The 13,820-nt window shown below is 38.6% G+C and overlaps 2 protein-coding genes across 2 annotated transcripts; both read right to left on the bottom strand.

Annotated features, from left to right (window-relative positions):
• Positions 1-1,810: 1,810 nt before the first annotated feature.
• Positions 1,811-2,089, bottom strand: RB195_009379 (uncharacterized protein; the record flags this gene model as incomplete). The annotated part of the gene is made up of 1 exon (XM_064189912.1): positions 1,811-2,089. The coding sequence occupies one exon, from the start codon at positions 2,087-2,089 to the stop codon at positions 1,811-1,813; it is 279 nt and encodes a 92-aa protein (XP_064047495.1).
• A 7,975-nt stretch (positions 2,090-10,064) lies between these two features.
• On the bottom strand, positions 10,065-13,466 carry RB195_009378 (uncharacterized protein; the record flags this gene model as incomplete). The annotated part of the gene is made up of 13 exons (XM_013441765.2): positions 10,065-10,316; positions 10,377-10,497; positions 11,048-11,184; positions 11,384-11,494; positions 11,549-11,627; positions 11,683-11,807; positions 11,878-11,945; positions 12,236-12,358; positions 12,427-12,514; positions 12,621-12,714; positions 12,959-13,053; positions 13,176-13,316; positions 13,374-13,466. The coding sequence occupies 13 exons, from the start codon at positions 13,464-13,466 to the stop codon at positions 10,065-10,067; spliced, it is 1,527 nt and encodes a 508-aa protein (XP_013297219.2).
• Between the last annotated feature and the right edge of the window lie 354 nt (positions 13,467-13,820).

The raw sequence follows: 13,820 nt of genomic DNA, 5'->3' as shown, positions 1-13,820 counted from the left end.
GATTGGACCAAATTGAAGGCAGCACACTACGAAATTGACGATGTTGGGATCCTTCAACGAAACGGTAGGGTAAGGAGTGCAGATCACGAGTATGATCACGATCAGCAAGGTACAAGCAGCGTGAGAAATGACTTTGTTGACCGAATTTTCCTACGAAACATTTCGTAACGCGCCATCTCCGTATACTTCCGTGTGTGTGTTCCCACAGCAGCCTATTCATTCGTTTCACCAGGATGAGCTGCTATAAGAACTTCTTTCACCTTTGTCCACTCGCTCACAAACGCAGGATCGCCCGTCGTAAGATACCTCGTTGGAAAGTTCGAGCTCGAAGGACATTTCCCACGAAGCTTTTCATGATGAAAAGGAGGAATTGAGCGCGAATATGCAAATAACCTTAACCTACATCGTCAACCCCATCTTTTCCTGTGGAGATCTATTCACCTTCGTGGTGTGCTACCTTAAAATATCTTGGCATTTCGCACAGATTCCGTTCACTAGCAATATTGGCCGATTAGAAAAGGCAAAAAATAAAATGGTTAAAGGTTTCGACGAAAGAAGTACTTAGAAAGTCAAATTGCCCAGAACTGAAGGAAACAAAAGATCAAACAAAAGAAGAAAATATGTGAAATTATCGTCTCTTTGCAGATGATCATATGAAGAAGAGTTAAGAAGAAAATAGGGAATAATTTTTAGCTATCTAACGTGGAACAAGCATAAGGGCTGAATTTCAGGCAGTTGTGAAGCGCTAGCAATTTGTGAGTTACGGAGAGACGCTTTTCATTCTATTAACGCAGTCTTGAAGGTTTACTAGGAATACCCATCCAGAAAAAGCAAAAGCTGTCTGGCTTCTCATTCGATAGTCAGTTAGACGGCACTTTGTAAGAGAGGACGTTGACGGCTGAAGCGAGCAAGAGTTTTTCTGGGATAGCAACGACAACGGTGGCCAGCGGAAAATGTTTAACAAGTAAATAGTGCGGAAGAAATCCACATAAATCAGGGAGTAAAGTCGATCAAGTTAGCCAACTATTCCATCTACCGTAACCTATATGAGCTCTAGTATATTCCGGAGTTTTTCACCTGACTCTGCCAGAGCTTCGAATGTGAGTTTTTCGCTATACATCCCTTCAGTACATCCAGTACATGGATTGTTAGAATTTTTCGTCATAGAAAAACAGGATTGGGAAGGTCTCACACAGACTTTTTGATTAGATTGATTACACTATATAACATATCACCTCGAAATTTTTGTTAGGAAACCAAGAAGAACTTGCTGCGACTTATTTATGAACAGTAGTTTTTTAGTTTCAAAAAAATGAAAATTAGAAAATCTAGCAGTAGGCAATTTAGAGTATGTAGTATAATTCTGGAATATGGATCAGTAGACGTCATATTATGCCATATTTTGTGACGGGAAATTTCTGGATCAAGGGAAAAGTAGTCAGCAGGAGAAGAAAAGGAATGAAAGAAACTGCCGAGAAAAGTAAAGTGACCCGAAATCACTGCAACGAGACACTAGTAGTTTGTGTTGGTGGATGTTTTTCAGTCATTCATCACTCGTTCGCTTGTTGTTATTGGTCGCATGTCCAGAAAAAGTTGGGGGAATCGCCACTGACTGGACTGACCCGGCGGCGCTGGCGACTAAAGTTGGGTGGCCGAGGGTGCGCTCACGCCGACGCCATCTTCGCCTCCCATCTACCCTACTGATGTTCGAAATATCGCAGAAAAAGTACGGGGCCAAAGACTAACACATAAATGGCCGAGATTCCCCGCAAATCTTCCGGCTTCCGGCTTTTCTGCGTAGTTTGGCTCGCTAGAGATTCTGGTTGACGGCGGTGATTGTTTCACGTTGATCGAGCACTCCGCCGCTATAACTAGCTTCTACTTCTTTTTGTTCTCGTCTAATTGCACTGCTGATGTTTTTTTCTGGATTGATCGAATTGCAGCATGTTTCCAGAAGTGCACGACGCGCTTCGCCAACGCTTCGAACATTTTGAGCGAAGGGGAAGCGTAGTGCTCGGATTTGTTTTTGACAGAATTTCCTCAAAAATTGCTGCACTCCTGGCTTCAGCAGCAGCGAGGTTCTGCCCATTAATGAAAAATGAAGGACATATTGAAGGAAGGAGCGCAGCAACGAAATATAGCGACGCTTGGAAAAAATCCAAGCATAAAAAGAACCTTGCAGAAGGGCTGAAAATAAAAAGAAAAAAAAGAAAAAAGGAGGACGATGACCTTTACTTCCCAAACAACCAACGACTAGAAAACCTGGTAAATCTCTGGATTTTTTCCACCATCAAAGTAAAAATGTAAATAGAAAAGTTAAGTTAAGATAAAATATTTGCGTTATATATTTAAACATTTAAATATTTAACATTTATATCATATATATATATTTAAAATAATAAAATAAGAATTTTCTTATTGACAGAAACAGAGAAAACCTCAAAGGAGTCAACCCATACAAAGAACCACCACATCTACTACGGTCGGCTTCCCCTCCTTGATTAACTTCCGCTTCTGCGTTTGCCTCCGATAAGTGAATTTCAGAATTTACGTTGATAGAACGCAGATCAACCGAATCCTCAAATCATGAATATTCAAATGGCAGAAAGGCGTTTGCAGAAAAGAAATCTGCAAAGTTCTTGCAAATTTTCAGAACTTTTTTCCAGAAAAAAAAATATTTGTAGCTGATTTCATTTCTGTTCACCCATTTTGTCGAAATCGAGTGAAACAGAATAAATTTTTTCAACTCACTTATTTGTATTCAAGTTAGTCAAAAATAAAAATGGATAAAAATGAATAAACATTACGGTAGATAATAACAAATGATTTAATCGGTTAAAAAAATCTTCAGAGGAATTTTTTTCTGTTTTGCACATTCCTTGTTATGAGTGCCAAGAGAAGGTGATTGCGAATTTTATAAGCCTTTAGACCTTTTAACAGCATATTTTGCAAATTCGAGCAAAACAAAGACCTATATAAGTCAGTATTTCGGAAACTTAGAATTTCTTTGGTGAGCTTCAAGGAAATTTCATTAAGAAATCAAAAAGGAAATTTGTGTTATGTTCAAATTAATGACGTTATTCGAAGAGAAATCTCAAGTGATAGTAGTAGCCAAATGACCAATATAATGTGTTAATATATGATAAAAGATCAAAGATAAAGCGTCTGCCGTTAAGCGATCCGCTTGGGATGCGGCACTGCGCTCGACCGCAATTCAGAATCATTTGAGATTTACGAAAGTCTAGCCTATACAGTAACCGATGTGCCAAGTCAGTCTTTTTTGACCTCCTAGACAACTTTGGCACCAATTTATCATTCCCAGAGAGATGAATGGCTTGGTTGGCACTAGAGCGGTTTCGCACCATCGATCGATTGTGCAATCACAGCTCAACAGCATCACCCCACGAATCTAAGGTGGTACGGATTTCAGGAGGAGTATTCGTATACGGGATCGTAGATTATGAAGAGGGGTGTGATTGCGTCCGTTTCTTCCTAATTGCCTTTAAAAAGGGCCGGAAGATGCGCGGGTGCACAAGGCTGGCGCGCTCCAATCGAACTCCTTGTAGAAAATAGCGCACCAGAACTCCCGAAGCGGTATCTTCCGAACCGTTTTTTTACGGCAATTAGGAAGAAATTGACGGAATCACCCACCTCTCCATAATCTACTATCCCGCATACGAATACTCCACCTGAAATCCGTACCACCTCAGATTCGTGGAGTGATGCCTTTAAGCTCTTACCTACTTCGCTATACCCGCCCTCCAATAAATGATAGTTGCGAGATTTAAAATACTAAAGCGAACACATAATCCAGTAACAAAGGAACAGCAGGGCACAAATCCAGTAGTCGCTTGCATGCTTCATTGCTAAGAACTCATCAACTTACCAGAAAAGAACGTATTAAAAAGCTGTACTTTTAATTAGAAGCCGCCATTCAGCTTATAATTACTGCGCCTAATTAGTTTCTGGAACACTAAAACTGAGAGAACTAAAAGAAAATTGTGCACATTTGCTCAGTTGCAGGAGGATATCTGACAAAAAAGAAGTCATGCTAAGGGACAGAATTTCGTGACGATAATTTTCTTTCTGTCGTGGAAGGAGACGAGTGCAGCGGTACGAGGTCCTGCATCCTGAACGGTCAACAGTTCCAACCCTCGAGCTAAACAGGCTTTTCAATCTGTAGTTGTTTTAGCTTAAGACCTTTTCGGGAGTCTAGCTTATATTATAATTAATTAGAATATTAAGAAAATGATAGGCATATTTGAAGAACGTCATTACTTCTTTTACAACTTCTATTACTTAGGAGTTTAAAAAAATCTTTTTCTAGTTTATACATATCTGATATGTAGTTACTCGAAACAAACTGAAAATTGAAATTAAAAAATTCGAGTTAACTTCAAAAGAGAGAGTGTGGAGGAATAAAAATGAGAATGAAGTTGCTTGAAATCGTAGAACTCCTCTGCTACTAAACTTAAAAAAGAAACAGAATAAAAAAATAAAATCAAAGGAATATACTGCACATTCCAAGTACCGTTTCAAAATTTAAGAGATGATACGCTTCCCAAATCCAACTCTACTCCTCTCCAAAAAATTCTGATTTCAAGTCATCTTCAAAATTACTGCACATCCAACAAGCTTTAGATCTGACGCTGTTTCTGGATAGCGATCAAATAAGTTCGCGTTTTCGTGTATTCCTAGACGACTTTTTCTAAGTCCTACACACGTGCCTCGTGGGCAATTACTCATCTTTAAGAATGGCCAGAGCAATAAAGAACGACAAGAGCATCGATTCCAATGGGACGAGGAAATGGTTGATGGCGGCTGGTCACAGCAGCAATAGCAACAAATTGTGTGGTGAGGAAAACGTGAGGGGAAAAATCTGAAAGAGACGAAATCTCGCCACAGTGGTGATCACGTAAAGTAGTCGACTACCAACGCTTTTTTCCCCAGAAATTTCTCTTTTGTCCTTCTATTTCTACTTTTTTTCATCGGTGGTATCTCACAAAAAAAGAAGGCAAGTGCATTTTTTGCGACAATTTGCTATGACTGGGAATATGCGCATAAATATGTCCGTAAAAAAAGAGCGAAGACCGACGGAATGCGTTAAAAAAGACGGGCGCCAAATTTCTTTCGACATCCCTCAGTCCCTTGAGGAGCACGCGGTTGCACTTCTTAGCAGGTTATTTGCTGAAGAAAATGGAATTTCTCACAGATGGCGATGTTTTCGGAGGCAGGCTCAGAGAATGAGGACTTCTGTGTCTCGAATCTTGAATTTTACGAATAGATTAGTCTAAAAATTTACTAAAAAAATCGTTGAATTGCATGACAAATCGAAAGAAGTGGTAAAAAAAATGTCCTTCACAGAACATTTTTCAAAATCTACTTTTAAAAAACAAATGGCAAGACTGTTTCTGAGAATATAATTATAACAGTTATGCGTCTAGTTTTTTTTCGTCCATAAAAAAGAAAAAAATTAACTTTCAGTAGAAATTATATTCGATTTTCTCCCTTTGTCTCCGAAAAATTTCATTGTACTATCACAGCATGAGAAAAGTGCAGCGCGACACAAAAAAGTTCTCGCAAACGAAATTTGATGTCCCGATGATAAATGAATTTGCAATAAATTTTCTTTGGATGCGGAGAAAGAGGTGGACGAAAGTAAAGCAAAGCAAAGGATTATTGCGTTAAAAAAAGGCTGTTTACTATGTGTATTAGCGTTCAATGATTTCCAATAAATCCTTCAAAAGTTACCACTAAACTTCTACTTCCTATGAAAAAACACTGACGAATAATCCGTACTCGTCAATGGTTTTCTATTTAATGTCCATCCGAAGTAAGTTAGCGTTATACTCTCATGTGAAAAATCCGTGCATCAAAACAAATCCCTGCGAAAAAAAACTGTGATCCTTGAAAAGAAAAGAAAATTTCGAAAAAAAAACTCCCTAATTCTAGGATGTCGCTTGAATTAACTGAAATCTTTTCAATACTTGTGAAAATTGTTGAGAAAATATACAAACAACCATTCAATGACCACTGAAAAAAATCTGAAGAAAAACTCACTCTTTAATGATGATGTGCATAACAGAAAATGCGTTTTCCCCATATTTTAGTTTCGTTTACTTTTTTTTGAAGCGTCGTCGATTAAATAAGAACGTACCGAACCTACAAACGAAGTGACGTTAAGTTATTTTTCTAACTGAACAAATTAAATGAAATGTAAAAGATTCAGTCAGATCAATCACTATAAAATAAATTTTTAATATCTAAGAAACTAATTACCTGTAAAACAAGAATGATAGTACTAAAAAATATACTGACCGACTAAAATAAAAAGGCATTAAAAGTAATAATAAAGAATAAATACTGAAATAAAGCGGATTAAATGCTTAGAATCACCTTCTATAGGTGAATATTACGGAGGTGATTGTTTTGTTATTGGTCTACTTATGTTCGGCTAATAGCGAAACAAACATCCCATCAGGACCATTCGTATACCATCATCCACCATTGAGGCTTCTTAAATCATGTACTTGGTCTCACTTTGATTTTACTCAACAAAAAATGTTCTGATTATTGGCAATTCATATCAATAAACTTGAAACAACCACCTAGATGATATTATCCATTTGTATATTACATTTTTGTCATGTATATAAACTTTAAAATAACTGTATATAAACTGTCATGTATATAAACACTTTAAAAAATATAAATAAGTAAATAATACAAGAACAATCCTTTGAAAAATTTAATTTCAATTACAAATCCCTGCAACTGTTATACTGCATGTTATAATTACTTAAATATAGCTGTAAATTCGACTTATGTTTTCTTGTTATGGCAACGAAACTTCGATTAAACTTTATTACTGGCCTGACATCTCGACAAACTCGTCCTTACCAAAGCCTTGAAAATGATTCGAGGTCTTTGATACCATGCATACCCCATCAAACTCCTCCACTCTTCTTGCCAAGCCTCCGTATTGCTCTAAGTACACCGCATCGCAAAACCTTCAGAAGGAAAACAAACTGACCAGTCTCACCGACTAGCGGGACTGGTGATCTTAAATATTGTCACAAAGGCGAATGAGATCCACGCAAGTGCAGTATCTTTAAGTAACGGATAGCATTAAGGAACTGCATGTGGGATAATAATAAAGCTCACAGAGTGTTACGAACGGCAAGAAGTTATAAGTTGGTAATTGCATACACAAGGCTGGCGCGCTCCAATCGAACTCGTTGTAGAAAAAATAGAAATAAAATATAATCGCCCCGGAACGCTTGAATCCGCATCTTCTGGGCCGCTTATTACGGCAATTAAGAAAAAATGGACGGAATCACCTTCTTCCACACAATATACGACCCCGTATAGCCATAACCCACCTGAAACCCGCTCCTGTGCAGCACAAACGACTTTTTTTTTTGAACATGTGTTTAGATCTTCTGTGCTTGTACACCACAGTTATATTAAGCATTATACATTTAAACATTAAAATAGTAATTAAATAATAATTTGTTGCATACATTGCAAGTAATTGTATCCAAAAAGAAGTATATTGGGTATAGAGATTCGAAGCAAAGAACCAACACACTACTACGGAGGCGCCTGTGAGCGTCTTCCTAGGCGATTTCTACTCAAAAAAACAAATTAACCTGCCACAAACACATTAGCACCGTGTAGTCCGTCAACGAAAAGAGTGGCGTGTGGACTGACTTCCGGATGAGTTCGTAACTACAGCGAAATTAGCTGTTGACCAACAACGATATCCTCCAGCGCCTCATTACTGACAGGTGCTATTTTCATGGGCAATTTCCTTTTATGGCTGGCCTGGGTCACTCGTTCAACTCCATTACCCTTCTATACACTTCAAAAAATCGTCCTTCGGGAAGAACAGGAGAGAACTTAAGAAGAAGGAGAAGAAAAAAAGAAAGAAAACAAAGGAAAAACTAAAAGAGGTAAAAAGAGGAAGGAGAATACGCCTAAAATAGGCGAAAAGAATATAACAGGCGTAAGGAGTGCGAGGCAAAAAAGCTGTCTACAAAAAGAAATAACTTGAAAAGAGTTGAGAATAACAGTAGAGGAAAAAACTCAGCAAGAAAACATATGTAAAGGAAATTTAAATCCGGAAAAGATGGGAAGGTGATGCCACAGTGATAATGCAGGATATTTTGTTGTGGTAAAATTGTTCTGACATTACGACGCTGCTAGAAAATTCTGTTATTCAACTGAACAACTTTCTCACAGCTGAATTAGTGTTCTTGTGTAAATTTGCTTTGCCTGAAGAGCCTTCAGCTAACTTCAGCTTCAGAAAGCTGCAGGGCCGGCTCCTCTGGAAATGGCTTGAAGCAAAAGTGTCCTACGTTTATACTCGACTGTTTATACTCTATCTATTACTGTACCTTATCTATTATTGTTTATACTCCACTATATCTGTTTTCATGAAAGGCCGCAGCACTTTATTGGACATTTATAATTTCACACTACATCTGTCTTCCTGTTGGTGTAAAAGCCGAGGTTCCATTGGAATTTCGAAAGTAACTTCTTTCACTCCACTTTAGTAAGAATTCTCGGAAGAGAGATATTCAATTTGTGGAAAAATGCCATTTTAGAAATATAATCGAAGAGATTAGAGACCTACTTAAAGTATCACAAAAAAATTCAATTTCTTAGGAAATATCATCGTACTCGTTTGCCCGATTATTTCCGAATGTACTTGAAAATGGCATGCCTTCTCGATAAAATCAACGTAGATTGAGGGGTGAAGTGAAAAAAGCAACAAATTATCCGTGCCATTCTGATTAGAAATGTTTTTGAATTGGAAAAGAAGCTGCTTCCTAGAGGTTTACGGCTGTGCACTTCTTTGCGTATTACATAGTACGGCACAATGTCAAAAGATACCTCTGCTACTTCTTCCAGTGTGGAAATCAGGTCTCAGAGATTAAAGGCAAAGTCCCACGAAATGGAGGTGATAGGGATTTCAGCGGGGTAATGCCTTATAAGGGATCGTAGATTGTGGGGAGGAGGGTGATTCCGTCCATTTCTCCCTGTCAGTCAGTGTAAACGAACGACCTGGAATTTCTTACGACGGCTTCTGTTGGGGTGGCGCGCTGCAATTGAGGACGTCGTAAGAAGCAGCGTTCCGTCCCTCTTCCCCACAATCTACGACCCCGTATAGGCATTACCCTCCTCAAACCCGTACCTCCACAGATTCGTGGGGTCATGCCTTTAGGGTGTGACGATTGACGACTAGTCCGCAGACTTATTGCAGAGGGAGCAAAGCAACATCAATTTGACTCAATCCAGGGTGATCACAAGAAATGGGGAACGGGAAATACCGAATGCTTATAGTGGAGGCACGGCACCGGATTCCACTGTATCCCTGACATATAGCCGTTCTACAATAAATAAGTTAAGGAAATTAATTAAAAAATTGCTGGTAAAACGCACAATAAAATCTCATCTTAAAGCGTGACCGGACAATGAGTCACACGAGTTTCGTCGCCAAAAATGCATGATCCACTCTACCGTCGTCAAAGCGTTAAATCTGTTAAATCAACATGTGACACCATACCCGGTTACGCGTAACCTCGGACAGTATTCACTATCCTAGAAAGTCGAAAAAAAATGAAATTTTAATCTTTGTGGACGATCTCCTCACTGGATACTACCGCACAGTCAAAGAGATAAGTTCGGAGCATCCGAACACCGTCTGAGCACTCATCTATTCTGAAAAGTTTTGCCTGTTTTCGGCTCACGCATCTGTCGGAACTAAATTCTGGAAGTGTACTCGAAATCAGCTTCCTATTTGCTTTCGAAGGGTACTTTCAAGATTTAATTTTGTCCACTCTCAAGGATTCGGAAGGTTTGTCACGAATTGATCCGTCCTGGACGGTATTTAGGGCACAAGTTGGTGCTAGTGTTGTCCAAATTGAGCGTACTGCTGATGTAGACAGTAATGATGCCACCCCTAAGAAAACAACTTATGTTAACATCACTGCAGTGCGAGTTTCAAAGAAAATTCAAGAAATCATCATATATTTATTCGCTACTAAAGCATATTGCTCCTATCCAGACACATTTTTTTCTTCTTCACTCTTCAATTTACTTATTTTCTCACGAATAGCCCTCTCGGCATCCTCCACATCAATTCTTCTCTGGGAATCGTCAACTAGCTGCTTTCTCAACTTCGACAAAGATTTTGCATGTCCTGCCGCAGCTTTTTCAAGTAGTTTCCCATTCTTTTTCAAAATTTCTTCCAATATGGATTGGATCGTTCGTTTGTCGCTTATCCGCCAAGCATTCTTCTCTTCAAAGTACTGAAAAAAAGAAATATGCTTTAAGAAATTGCTAATATTTGGTAGAAAAAGAGAGGTGACCTTCTCCGCATCCTGGACATCTGTCACAAATAGGCGAAGCGCCTCCAATGCTCCAAGCTTTGTTATTCGTCCATTAACGTAAAATTCTACAATCGACATGAATTGCTTTGCAAATTCGGGGCTGCAAAAAATCTCCTAAGGAACTTATATTCAAATATAGGAAAAATCATCTCAATGCAGTTCTGTCTATAATTTGTATATTTTGATATTCAGTCCAATCAGAAGGTATTGACTCATAGTTTCAGAAGGTTTTAACTCATTATCGAGTGAACGGTCCTTTACGAGGTAGGACGACTTTCAACCGCTCACAGGTGACTCTGAACGTTTACTGTAGTGTGCAGATGGTGATCGATTACCGCGTGGAGTTAGGCGAGGTCCACAGAACGTTTACTATAGATCTGCTAGACGCATAAGGGGAAGGGACCACAGAGATTGCCAATTTTTGAAAACGATTGCAGAGCTGCACAAAGATTTACGTTTAGAGGAATTTAAGATTGCAAAGGTGTAAAAACGTCTGAAGTTCACTTCTGTTGATGTTCGATCCTAAACCTGTCCGAATCAGCACCTAAGAACACCGCCTCAAAAAAAAACTGAAGCTCGACAGAAAACACAGATACACGACATACACGACACATTACTGGCTATCACCTCCCGTTCCTGAAAGTACTCACTTTTCAGGAGGATATGTCGCTTTACTTCTCTGCATAATCAATTTCAGGTCATTCAGCCAATTCACGAAGTTTTCCGCTCCAACAGTGGGTATTCGATTAGCACACAAATCCACGAATCTTGACAAAGAAGGGCTTTCCTGAAATCAAATCTCTTGCAAATTCTCCTGGAAAAGACTAAAAACTCTCAAGCCAGTTCTCCAGAGCTCTTTCTTAAATAAAGATTCCAGATAAGCAGAAAAAACAAAAAAAAAGTAATATCAACAAAATCTCTTCTCTAAAAACCTCGTTCTCGCCAGAAACTAAAACTGATCACCAATTGAATTAAAACCCACTTACAGCATAATAAATAGCTCTTTTTGGTTCAATCCCTAAATTTTGATATTCCATGAAGCTGGGAATGGAAGTCGACACGGACTGAGCGCATTCCGATATCCACTCGGGATGGATCTGTATTAATTAGAAGTTCAACGGTACAATGTTACATGGTCGCAAGCTCTTCACCTTAAGCGTTGGCAGATTTGGTTCTGGCATAAAACGATAGTCTGTTTTCACTTCTTTATCACGCATAGAAACAGTACGCCTAAAATATAGACAAAAAGCTTTAAATTATCTCAACTTGCATCAAACTACCGTACCCATGTTCATCGCACATTCTTGTTTCATTCACTATCGTACCTCCATTGGAAATCACTTTGTAGTGACGATCAATTTCAAAGTTTATGGCTGTGTGAAGATGGCGCAAACTGTTCATATTCTTTATCTGAAAAGTTTTTTCATGCGCTCTAAACATCCCATCGTAGTTTTCCAACCATGAACAGACAGAAATATACCTCTGTTCGAACTCCTTTCTTCCCTAGATGGGTCAGCGAGACATTCGCGTCAACTCGAAGGTGGCCCCCTAAAAATACAACCTGAAGTACAATTTTTTGGAGTTTTTCTTTGTGTTGGATGTATCTTATCTAATAATATCTTCTCGTTCAAAATTAGAATAGAAATAAGAAAAAATAAAAGTAAAGAATAAAATAATAAAATAGTAGGAAACGTCGACTGCCGCAGGATCCACAAAAAAAAAGCTGTCATCAACTGGTTACAAACTACGTCGCAAGACCCATTATTAGGTGAAAATAAACCAACATGAGAAATTACCGCGAACGCTATGTTCAAGCTAAATAATGCAAATAGTCTTACTATGCATTTCTCCTTTGCATATACCGTAATGCATCAAAAGTAGACGAAGTTGCTGTACAAAACACATCGCTTCCAACGCTGTAGAAAAGTCCGGAGTACTCACGACTTCTACTAGCGGTACACCTAGGAGTGAGATATAAATTATGAAAAAATCTGACGATAAAAATACATCTTGAAAAATCTTCAATAACCTGCACGATTGAGATCAATAAGTGAAATAGGGCCACAATGGATCGATTTACCGCTGTCCTGCTCTAATTGTAGTTGAATTATGCCAACCTGAAAAAGAAAAGCAGCGTTCGGTAGCCACTTTCCAGGAAACCATGTGACTGCAACATAACCTGGGACAACCTAAGATCTCTTTTCCAAATACAGTAGCGCTCACCTCTTTTGTGTACGGCTGTATGTCCTCTCCATAAACTGAAAATCGAAACTTTCCATTTCTTGCGACAGGTTGTTCGTTTTGGGTTATTTGGTACCTGAAAAACTTGGCTACACACGAAAATCTTAAAAGCATCGCTGTTTCAAAGTTTAAAGAGTGGAATTAGATAATGGATTTCCCAAGATAATCGGGTTCCTGCACAAATTGGGATTCGAGAGAACCCTTCAATATTTCTAATACGCTATTTGGTACAAATGTATGGTTATTCTAACACGTCGTTAAAACCAGATAAAATATCTTTCTTTCACTTCAAACGTTTTCTTCCTTATGAATTCTCTTACCCAGCTGGCATATCAGCATAGAAGTAGTGTTTCCGGTCGAACCGACATTTGGATGGAATCTCGCAGTTTAACAAAATTCCCAATCGGAGAGCATGCTAAGAGCAGAACATCAGTGATCGAATGGTATCAGTATGCTTCTTACTGTAGCAGTAGTAGTAATGTTAGGATAAAATTGTGCAATAAAGCTGACCGTAAAGTGATTCTTTTCCATTCTTACCATGACACACGCTTTATTAAGTGTTGGCAACGTTCCTGGAGTGGACATGTCCAATGCTGCAACTTGCGTATTTGGTGCAGCATCATCAACAACTGCGACAGAAGAAAACAATTTTGTTCGAGTATTCAGTTGTACGTGCACCTGAATGATGAAATTGAGCATCTACTGCTCTTCATTCATGGAATGTCTCCGTACAACCTCTAATCCAATCACAGGTCGAAATTCTTCCCTAGACAAATTACGGACTTGGCAGAGCCTACGCCTCCATAATATCAGCGGTAGTCGACTCATCAACACTTGCTGCTATCCTACTATAAAATCCTTTCGAAATCAGAGATAAAAGATCAAATGAGGTAGAAAATCACTAAAAGAAGCTGGGATATGCCGATTTTGCTCAATACATCAACACGAATTCTTTTAAAAATTGTTTTATTACTTCTAAAATAAAGTCGAAACGGAACAAATGCAGATTCTAGCACAGAAGACAATGGCACAACACACAACAGCACAGTCTCTGTGTAGAAAATGCATAGATATCTCCAGAAAAGGAAAGAAATAAATAGAAATCCAATTTGAACCGAATAACGATTTAACAACAAAATCATAATAAACAAATTTGCAACGGGAACAATCAAACCCAAGCAT

Source organism: Necator americanus, chromosome III (genome assembly GCF_031761385.1).
Source record: "Necator americanus strain Aroian chromosome III, whole genome shotgun sequence".
In the NCBI taxonomy this organism is placed as follows: Eukaryota; Metazoa; Nematoda; class Chromadorea; order Rhabditida; family Ancylostomatidae; genus Necator; species Necator americanus.
Note: the sequence above shows the minus strand (reverse complement) of the source record. Positions and strands in the feature narration are given on the sequence as shown.